This window comes from Drosophila busckii, chromosome 3R (assembly GCF_011750605.1).
Source record: "Drosophila busckii strain San Diego stock center, stock number 13000-0081.31 chromosome 3R, ASM1175060v1, whole genome shotgun sequence".
NCBI classification, from domain to species: Eukaryota; Metazoa; Arthropoda; class Insecta; order Diptera; family Drosophilidae; genus Drosophila; species Drosophila busckii.
Genome location: NC_046607.1, coordinates 7,489,629 through 7,500,249, shown reverse-complemented (window position 1 = coordinate 7,500,249; position 10,621 = coordinate 7,489,629). Strand labels below are relative to the sequence as shown.

General features: G+C 38.9%; 1 protein-coding gene across 1 annotated transcript; it reads right to left on the bottom strand.

Annotated features, from left to right (window-relative positions):
- Positions 1-8,527: 8,527 nt before the first annotated feature.
- LOC108602768 (soma ferritin) lies at positions 8,528-10,154 on the bottom strand. Its single transcript, XM_017990941.1, has 3 exons — positions 10,072-10,154; positions 9,660-9,795; positions 8,528-9,365 (listed from the first exon to the last, which is right to left on the bottom strand). The coding sequence occupies exons 2-3, from the start codon at positions 9,769-9,771 to the stop codon at positions 8,800-8,802; spliced, it is 678 nt and encodes a 225-aa protein (XP_017846430.1). The 5' UTR covers positions 9,772-9,795; positions 10,072-10,154; the 3' UTR covers positions 8,528-8,799.
- Between the last annotated feature and the right edge of the window lie 467 nt (positions 10,155-10,621).

The window sequence follows — 10,621 nt, the reverse complement described above, 5'->3', positions numbered from 1 at the left end:
CAGCCTCTGCTCTCGTCTCGTTATGCTGCGACATAAACTTGGCAATCATAAAAATTAAAGCGCTCCAAGGTGTTTGCCGTCGGCTCACACCCAACCCTGAGCTTACCTCACAGCTAGTCCTGGTGGCTGTCTTTGTTTTTATTTGTCGGTCGCAATGCCGCACAAATAAAACAGAGCCATCAAACGTCGAGTTAAAATGTTTTATTAGTTGACTTTAATGCCATTGGGAGCAGAGCAGTGCCAGAGAGTTCAAGAGACAATTGCCAAAATGCTTTATTATTTTCCTTGCCTGCGCCAATGTCGCCTGCCAATGCCGATAACTTGCTGTTTTAGCCTGTTTGATGTTGCTCTGCTGCATAAACATTGGCTCAGCCTCACCACCGTTATGCTAGTTATCCTGCAGCGTTATCCTTAAACAGCAATATCTGTAAAAATGTTATTAAAATCGCATCGCTTGCGTGCCGATAAACGCAATCCTTGGATTTTGTGTGTGGCTCATTTCTGTTGCTCTTTTTCGCAATTATTTTGATTTGCTGCGCTTGAGTGACAATGATCCTGCTGCTCCTGCCTGCAATGAAAACATAGCGTGCTGTCAAAATAAAAGCGAATGACACCCGCAGGGTTTTTCAATATTTATTGCATGGTCTCCACAATTTTAATATTCTGTTTTTTGGGCTGAGCATATTACAAAGCAAACAGTACACTGCAAAGCTGCAGGAAATATTTAAAAAAAAAATATGAGCTTAAAATCGAATAAAAAGAAAAACTATAAATAATATTTTGGTAATATGAACAGTTCATCAATGAACATGAAAGCAAAACATTAAAAAATAGTTTAATATTAAAAATTGCTTAAAGGCAACTATGGGGGATTCAATTTGTTTTAATACTATTATGTCATGATTGCAAATTGACTAGTACAAAAGCTATTTTTACTAATAAAATACACAAGCCTCGCATAGAAAATATTTCATTTTAAACCCATATTTCATTTTAACTCAAATGCTTTTAATTTCGCAGACTTCACGATTTTAAGCTACACATTATTTACAAAATCTTATAGATCATTTCAAGAAATGACTGTCATTCTTCTAGGCATTGTTTCCAAGTGCTATGTTTAAAAATATAATTAAACTTATGAGCGATACTTTCGTAGTCATGTTGATTAATTCCATGACTGCGATAAGAAACAACAACTGATATTTAAAGAAAATATCTACAACAGTGTAAAGCCTGTTGTTTGATTTACGAACGTTGCTTTCAAAATCAAGTGAAGCGAAACGCAATATCATAAAGTGAAATGAAATGGAATGCCTGCGGCTGATACGTGCCAATTGGTCTATCCAGGGAGAGTGCACTGAATGCAACAGACAGCCAAACAGACAGACAACGTGAGCGTTAGTTGCAATTGCTCTGATTAATCCAGAGGGCGCAGGCACGTCAACTAGTCGTATCTACTATTTACCCCTTGTAAGTTATGGATTGCACGGCGGAGACTTTGATAGCGTTACGTGTACGTTGTCTGATTGCATATACGTGTGGCCGGGCAGGTTGTTGTAGTTCGAGATTCGCCACTAATGAATAAGCAAATGCACTGCAGCTATCACTGCTACTTAATTAGCTGCAAGTTCAATTATAACTAACAGCAATTGCTGCCACTTGCCACATACTGCAGATTTCAGCATGGCAATGAAATTGAAGGGCGCTAGCCACGCCCACTTATGCGCGTCTAGCACGTCGAGAGTGAAACTTTCGGGTAAATCTGCTTATCTTGTTTCCAAAAAAACTTTTGCTACGTGCCGCCTTCATGGCGCGCCTTTTGTTGTTGCGCTTCCTGCCCCATCCCGCTGCTAGTCGCTGCCGTTGAGTTCAATGCACGGACTATCATAACGTTGACAAAGTTTTTGACAGCGTCGGCATTAGCTTGGCTTACTTTGTTTCATATCGCACGGCGCATATTCAATCAACATCAAGATATGTGCGCCTTTGACTGGACTGAGGTCAAAGCCGTAGCTGTTGCCAACGCATCAGCAACTGTTGCCAAGTGTTGCCTATTCATAGGCCAGCCACATGCCTTGACCACAGCGCCGCCGCCGCCTAATCCAGAGATTGAAATTAATTGCAAATCACTGCCTGTCGGCAACTGCAGCAAATCGATACGAAATGCACCACAAATCTGCAGGTTGCACTCATGTCTGCTCATAGCCGTTGCTGGTTTGAGTTAATGACTTGTTTGTGCTTGTAATGCATTAATTTGTTGCTTTTTGACAGCAGTCTAAGCTCCTTCAATTAGTCAATGTGTTGCAATTAATTTGCCAATTCGATTTAAAAGCCAACAAGTCTTTTACTTTAATTTGAAGCTCTGCTGTCTGTTGCGATTTATGGTCAAGTGATAAGTTCGCAGTGCGCTGTCAACTGTTGCAGTTTCCACATGGCAGCTGCTGCTGCTGCTGCTGCAACAGTCTGCGGCACGTGGTAATCGTAATCCTCTACGGCAATTGCCGTTAATGCGAGCCAGCAATGTGGCCAACAGGAAAAAATGCTATTATCTTGCAAATTGTCTGCCAGGCGGCACAAGAAATATGGATTAAAATGTTGCCACTAGTCTGCTGTAGCTTCAGCTGTAGCTGTAGCTGTTGCAGCTTGGCATCCTGATTTTTCCAACTTCGTCCCCGCTCTAGCTACGCCCAGCCGTTAACATTATTTTTTTCGCCTGCCTTTTCATTTCAGCTCATGCATACAAAATTAGTGCAGAGTGTGGGTGGCTGGGCGGTGGGGGTGGGGGGATTATGTATACTGTGGCAACGTCTCATGGCTTACAGCGAGTTAATCGCGCTGTCATTCCAAGAGTTTATGTCGCCATCCTTTGCGGCTGGTGCTAACAATTTCTAAAAGCATTCTCGTAATTTTTATGTTTTTCCTGTTTGCATTTTTTCAACATTCTCTTTTTGCTTTTCTCATTTTATTTTTGGCAGTGTAAGCTGCTTATGCTCGCAGCTGCAGTGAAGCGTTTAAGCTTTTGCATTGTACTCCAGTTAAAGCAATTGCAGCTAGCTAAGTGCCTTTGCTATAAGATCTATTATGCTGAGGGGAAGTCTAGCGGCTTTTTCGCGTACAATTAGCTGGCATTATGAGCAAATTGAATCTTGGCAAGCAGTTGTCTGTAAAGCAAGTTGCAGTACAGCAATGAGTTGAATACTCTACAAAGTAAAGACAAAAATACAAAAGAGTAAGCACTACTATATGAAATTAGTTGGTTAGGAAACTTCCTAACAGCAATGAAAGAAATTGTCTGCAAAGTAGAGCTGTAGAAAAATATTTAAGAAATATTTGCCTGACCAATATATGTTAAACCATTATCTGAAATTAGTTAGTTAAAAAGTTGAAATGAATTGCATAAGCAGAAATTCTATACAAGAGTAGAGCGCTTGGATAATACTCGAGAAATATTCTTAACTTAGTTGGACACCAAGTTGAAATGCATCGAAGAAATCTCTAACAAAGTAGAGCACTTGGAAAATTATAAAGAAATATTCTGAGAAATACATAAGTTCAATAGGTTGCTTACCAAGTTGAATCGAAATGAAATACGCAAGATCTATTCTATAGTAATTTGAGTAATCTATAGCTCTAACCACTAACTGAACTTAGTTGGTGCTGGTTTCCGTTTGGTTTTTAATCAACCGTTTGCGGGCTGGACACGTTTCTTTATTTCTGGTTGGTGTGGTCGGATCGTAAAAACTGATTTTAATGCTGAAAGCGAACGGCCAAGGCGGCGGTTAAGTGGGTGAGACGGTAGTCGGTCGCCTTTGTCTTTTACAGCTTTGGTTAGTCGTTAATTTTTATGTTTATAGCGCAAATTTTCGCCTTGCTGCACACACGTTCCTTCCGACTACATTATCCTGCCGGCGATATTTGAAACCGCACACACACACACACAGAAAAAGTGCCAAACCTAAATTGAGAGGGTGTTGGCCTCGCAGCCAAGACGAGTTGTAACAATAACAATTAGCTGCAAGCCCAAGTCGTTGGTGACACGCAGAAATTAATTAGCGCTCACTGTAATACAGAGAGGAAGGCATAATTGATGTTGTAAAATGCAGCAAATGCGCATTGCGAAAAGTGAAATTAAAGTTGCATTGTGAGCAGGTCTCGAATCTAATCAGAGTAAGTTTGTATATTATAGATAGAAGTTGACGTGGCAAACAAGCGGAAAAATTGCACTAGCGAACTTTGTCTGCCAAAGTTTGCCAGAGACGGAGACGGAGACTGCCTGAGACTGTTGCGAAAGGATAATTGCAAAACTAAATGCGAAAAACTTAAACAAAACCCAGACACTAATGAAATTTCGATCAACTTTTTAGAGCTAACCAAGCAAAAGATACACAGCCAAGAGTTCAGCATAGCTAAATAGATAAAGAGAGAGAGAGAGAGACAGAGCAAGAGCGAGATAGCAAGTGAAAGTGCAATGCAGGGTCTGCTCGTGTGGCTGAAAAGCAAACGATGATTTATTGAATTTTAATTTAGTGCCACAGCAAATTTGCCATAAATATTTGAGAGCCACACAAGCACGAGTTATGCTCATTGCAAATTACGAGAGTCTGCTCCTGTTTCCTGTTTACGTCCTGTACTGTACAGTTGCCTTTTAGCTTTTTAGCTGCGCTGCTTACGCATGACCAGCAGCTGGCAAATTGGAAGCAGCTATACAGTATGAGTCCTGGCTCGTCCTGGCTCGTCCTGGCTCGCCCCCTTTGTGCAATTTGGCAATGTGCGTGTGCGTATGCAAATTTTGCGAGTGCGTTCTGGCCACATGTCATTCTCTGACCATTTCCGCCTCAAAGCACTAAGCAACAACAACAACAAACAAACAAACCCCATTTACATCAATTGAAGGGTGGATTTTGCATAATCTTCAAAACATTGGGTATACCAGCCTACTATATTTGCATTATATATTTAGATATTTTGTAGTGCAACAAGAATAATTTATTTAGCAGTCTAGTCACTTAGTCAAAACTGATTTAAGCATTTTAATTATTATTTAAGCTCTCTCATTTAGAATACAATTGTATTTAATTATGTATTATCATTTAAAAGTTAGTTCTCGTCTATATGTATATAATAAGTTCTATAAATTCTTTAGCAGGGTATATTTTTGCTCATGCCTATCCCAGCTTATCTAATTTGTTTTTAAGCTTTTGTTTTTGATTTTCTATTTTTTGCGAATTTTCGGGGTGCGTTTTGATATTGCAACTTGTTTTACCCACTGACCTTGAAAAGTGAATTTATTCAAATTTACTGCCAGCAGCTGTATCAAAACTCCGGGGTGATTCGGTTTTGAGCCGTTTCAGGTTGCATTACGCCCTGCAAAAATATTGTGCAAAAAACAAAGTGCAAAAAAAAGGAAGCAACGCACTTGAGAACGCTCTCTCGTTTGTTATCATTTCTTTGTGCTTATCGCGTACTGGGAATCCATTAGCTTGTTTATATAGATTACGAACTGTATATAGTACACTTTACATTATTCGATTGTTTCGCTAATCGTTCAATCCCAGTGGATTGTTTTCGGCTTTTGGGTTGGAAATTGTTTTTTGCACAGAGTATCGATTACATGCGTCGACAGTTGGTAATATGCAAATGGCCCTAATATGCGCAAATTGCTCAAGATGCGATTAATTTTATAGATTAGGGTGTATTCTTGCATAACAAGACTTCTTAAGTGCTTCGGTTTTTGTTAACAAAATGACAAATTTTGCTAATTGATTGTAAGCATATTTATTTAAATTCTTTTTCATATAAATATACATTTTTGGTTAAGTTTTTAACTCTAGAGCTGAATTATGTGTATTAATTATATATTAGCTTTGCCTTTTTATTAAATACTCTTATTGCTTATAGATTTAAGAATTTTTCCCCACATATTTTGGGAATTTTCATTAAGTTTTCAGCTATGTCGTGGGTGGATGTGGATTATTTATTGAGCTGAAAAAGCGTCGCAGCTGGTTTACAGTGTCTGCAAATGGCATTGCAATAAAACGAAATTAAATTGCTATTTTGCATGCATACAAGCAATGTGGCACACACACACACAGAGTCACACACACACGCATACACGCTATAAATTGATAAGAGCGCTTTGTCTGCATGCCAAGCGAAAAGTAATAACAACAACAACAACATTGCCGAATCCTTTGACAACAGCTGGCAAATTTAAATAGTTGCGAGCTACCAAAAAACTATATTAATAATTGTTGTTGCTGCTGCTTATTAAAATGCATAAATTAATTGTTAGTTTTCTGAGGGGGGAGGGGGGTCTGCAACTTTATGAACTTTGTAGCATGTGCGACACTTACAAAAGGGTTTATATGAGATACGCAGGCAATTTGTGGCGCTGGCTTAGGGCCAAACAATTAAAGACACATATGGCAAAGCATCCCTTCTTCTAGATAGATCCACCCCATATCCCATCGTAAATGCACTCGAAATGACCGCAATTATGAACCCATGAGCCAGCGTAACCGATTTCGCATCTTTTTTGGCCACAAATCAGCGCAATTAATATTAAGTGGATTATTATTTAATGACCACTGCACGCACTTCGAATCACAGTTTGGGCTAACAGTTGATGTACCATGCGCAGAGCTTAATCGCTGCTCTTAACTGTTATGATCCTGGCCGAGTGCCTTTATGATTACAGTTGCCATTTTCATTTCCATTTAACTGCGCTCTGTCATATTCTAATTACATCATAACACGCGCTTATTATTATGACGACTCTGACCCAAAGCAAAAATAATTATTATGGCAAATTGAGGTGCCGACTACGTGCAAGTGACCCGGACACACACACACACATGCTATGATACAGGAAATCCTCATTGAATGGGCGTCACTAATTGATAAATGGCCTTGCTGCGTGGTTGAGTCCAATAGAGAAACGCTGGAGAGTTGCAAGAAAACTGAAGTAATGCCTCCTATATATATATTATATATATTACTAAATATATATTATACACACGTGCATACTGGGAAATATTTTGAAAAATATTTACAGCAATTGAAGTATTCATACGCAGTTCAAATTAAGCAACACGTCAGCTATAAACTGTATTTCATTTATTTATTATATTAACATATATACACGTCAGCTATAGACTATTGTGCTTACTTATATTATGCATTTATTTTGACGTCGCTAAGCAGCGATAATCAAAGTGCATTGTCGCTATAGTAAACTTCACAAGTGTATGCGCCATTTTGGGCTGAGTCAACAGCCAAGATGTCTGCCTACTAGTCATGGATCCAACTATATCGGAACAGACCGTGTGCAGTTGTTGATAATTTTACTCTTATGTAGCTAGTCAAGCTCCAACTCGTGACGTATTCCCGTTGAGCAACATTGTGGGCACAAACGTGGCGCTGTTATCTAACTTGGTGGAGTGCTCTTTGATAACCAGATTTGTTAATTATAAATTATACTTGTTAAGCATACCTGATTAGATTTAATAAGCTGCCAGTACTGTCTTGCAGACTGCTCGAATAAAATACATGTTTGATTGAATAATATTATTGTCAAGACTTCCTGAAATCTTTTTATACACTTTGACATTTTTGTAAAAAATGTATACATCTGTATTCTAAACAACGCAATCTTATGCTGATGCTGTTGTTAATAGAAGACTCAATTTTTTTTTTAATATAATTGTAGTAGTCTTTGTAAGTCTTGAACATCTTTTTTAATACGAAAAAGATGTAGTATATATTGGACTTTAAGTCGGCTTGCACTATGACTCCTTTCAAGCTTTGTCCTCGTCCTAAACTTTGTATTATAGTTGTAGCAAACAATTGAATCCAATTTAGAAGGCATTCAACTCCATTTCCGTTTGCGTAACTGTACAGATTGCTTTAAGTATTAAATTGATTTTACCTAGCAAAGTAAAAGTGCAACTAAAACGAATTTTAGTTGAGTACGTTTATGTATATACTATAAATATATATATAAATGCACTCTCGAGGTTATCATAAAAATAGGCTGCGCTCTATAAATCTTTGAAGAGAATGAAATGCGAAATTCTCGCCTGCCAAGTTCATTAAGTAAAGCAGAATTTAAATTTTATAATCAAAACAAAAATTTATGGTTCAACTATTCTATTTGTGGAGCATCGACTGCATATTTTTATAGATTAATCGTTGCTATAAAATGGAGAAAAGCACTTAACTAGAATGTTTGGGAATTTCGAAATGAACACATAAATGATTAACATATTCTCAACTGGTTCTGCAAAATTTAATCAGAGCTGAATACAAAGTACACCCCCAGCTCATGCATTGCTATCAGCAGAGTGCACTTGGAGAGACTTACAGCTGTTGCTCACATTGCTCTCTTTATTTAAATAAAAGCATTAAATTGCCTTTTTTTTGGTTTATATATATTTGTATTTATTAAACTGAAGTAACATAGTATAATTTATAGATACATTTGTTCAAGCGAATGATGTTTACTTAAACCTTATCACAAAACAAGTGCATGCGAATGTGTGTGGCTGTCTGTGTGTGTGTGTGTCTGTCTGTCTGTTGTGTAAATCAAATTAAATAATCGATTGTAAATCAGATGTTTTCTGCTTTTGTAAACGCTGCGATTTATTTACTTAAACTCAAACGACAATTTCTCAATTTGAAAGATCGCAGCGTGTGCAGCTCAAAATTTCGGAATACTTGTTAATACAAACAGAATAGAATGAAATGTGAATTTGGATAAAGGCTAATTGTTGTTGCAGCTACTAAATTGAGAGCAAGCGCTTATTGCTTCTGCAGAAACTCGTCAAACAGATAGACGGAGAGGGATGGCTCGCGTACGCTGACCAGCTTGGAAAGATCGTTGGCGTAGCCAGAGAGCTTGCGCACAGATGCGGACTGCTTGCTGAGGAAGTTCTCCTGCAGGTAGTGGGCCATCTCGGGATCGTGTTCGCGGCTGGCGGTGGTGCCGTGGGTGGCGCTGGTGTGCACGTGGATGGCGCCCAGGGTCAACTCCTTCTCGTTGTCCAAAGCACGGGCAAGAGACTCCAGTTCGTTCAGGTGCACCTCTGGTGGGTTGGCGACGCCCTTGTCATGGGGCTTGCTGAAGTCGACGGCGCCACCACGGCGTGTCACCTGCTTGATGAGAGCGATGGTATCGTCGAAAGCGCGATCAGACAGACCCTGGTAGAGCTTCTGGAATCCGGGGCGGTTCATCTGGTAGGAGTTGAAGTGGGTGGCCAGCAACAGGTATTCGTAGGATTTCTTCAGCTGCAGCTGGATGTAATCCTGCATCTTGTGCTCCAAATGGCCAATGGCGCCATAGCGAGCATTACAATTTCTTACTTCACCTGTGGAACAAACAAAAGCGCAACAGTTAGCAAGGGGTGTGGGTCGCTTAGGGCGTAACTTATACAACAAGGAAGTGTTCTTGAATCTGGATTTCCTTACTTTCGTCTGAAAAAAGGCCGGTGAAAGCTTGTTTATGTTAAAAATTGAAATAATGCAAATGAAAGACACAGTTACAGTTATAAAAACCAGTTAGCTGAACAACCTTCACAACAATCTCATACACACGTTCTCTTAAATTCTCTTGCATGCATTCACGCTCTTTCTTTTGTTTTGTTTTCGTTTCGAGTACTCACCACTTCCAATGGAGCCGCAAGCAGACTGAACATCTACTTGGCAGGTTTGTTGCTCTTGGGCCTGCGCAAGAGCGCAGAGCGCGAACAAAGCGATTGCAATGAAAAATTTCATTTTATTTTGATTTTATTTCTAGAACTGGAATAAGAAAACAAAATTTCACAATTAGATTCAATTGAATTTCTAAATTTGTCAGCAGGTAATGCGACTCAAGTAAATTCTAGTCATTTGGCACTCTCGCCTTTTGCGTCGTAGAGTCTTCTTGAACATTCTCTCAGGCAAAAACACACACACTCCCTTTCTATTGTCAACATTGATTTTAAAATCAATTAATGTTTTGCTTCACATTTGTTTAACAATGCACTTTTTGTTTTTATAATATTCTGCAACAGTTAACTAAACAGCTTCACTTACTTTTAACAATTCTGCTTAAATTCAATTTTGGTTTTACTTTTCAGTTTCTTGTGTGCTGCTTGTTGGAACGCAAATCGTGAACTGCTGTTTATAGCGTTGCGTTTGTCTCGTTTCTATGCCTCTGATAATGCGCGCTCTGTATGCCAATGCGAGTGTGTGTGTACATGAGAGTGTGTATGTGTGTTTTGTTTTGCACTCGTCGCCTCTCTGTGTTGGGGATTTCGTTGTCAGTCAAACATGGCTCTGGCAATATGGCTGCGTCTCATGTTGTTGTTGCTATTACGGCTGTTTTTCTTTGTGACTCAGAAATCGTGCGCTCAGCGCCAAAGCATAGGGTTGTCAAAGCACGAAATACAATCCTATTAGTAAAGATATTATTTAGTGAATTTCATCATAATATGTATATGCAACAGAATTAATAGTATTTATGCTTATAAGTAACTTAGAGTGTGCATATCTTAATAAGTCCTCTATCACGAGACCTGATTTTCTCATATGGTTTCTTATCTTTTAGGTATCCATTATTGTTAACTTACAGTTAGTTGCAATA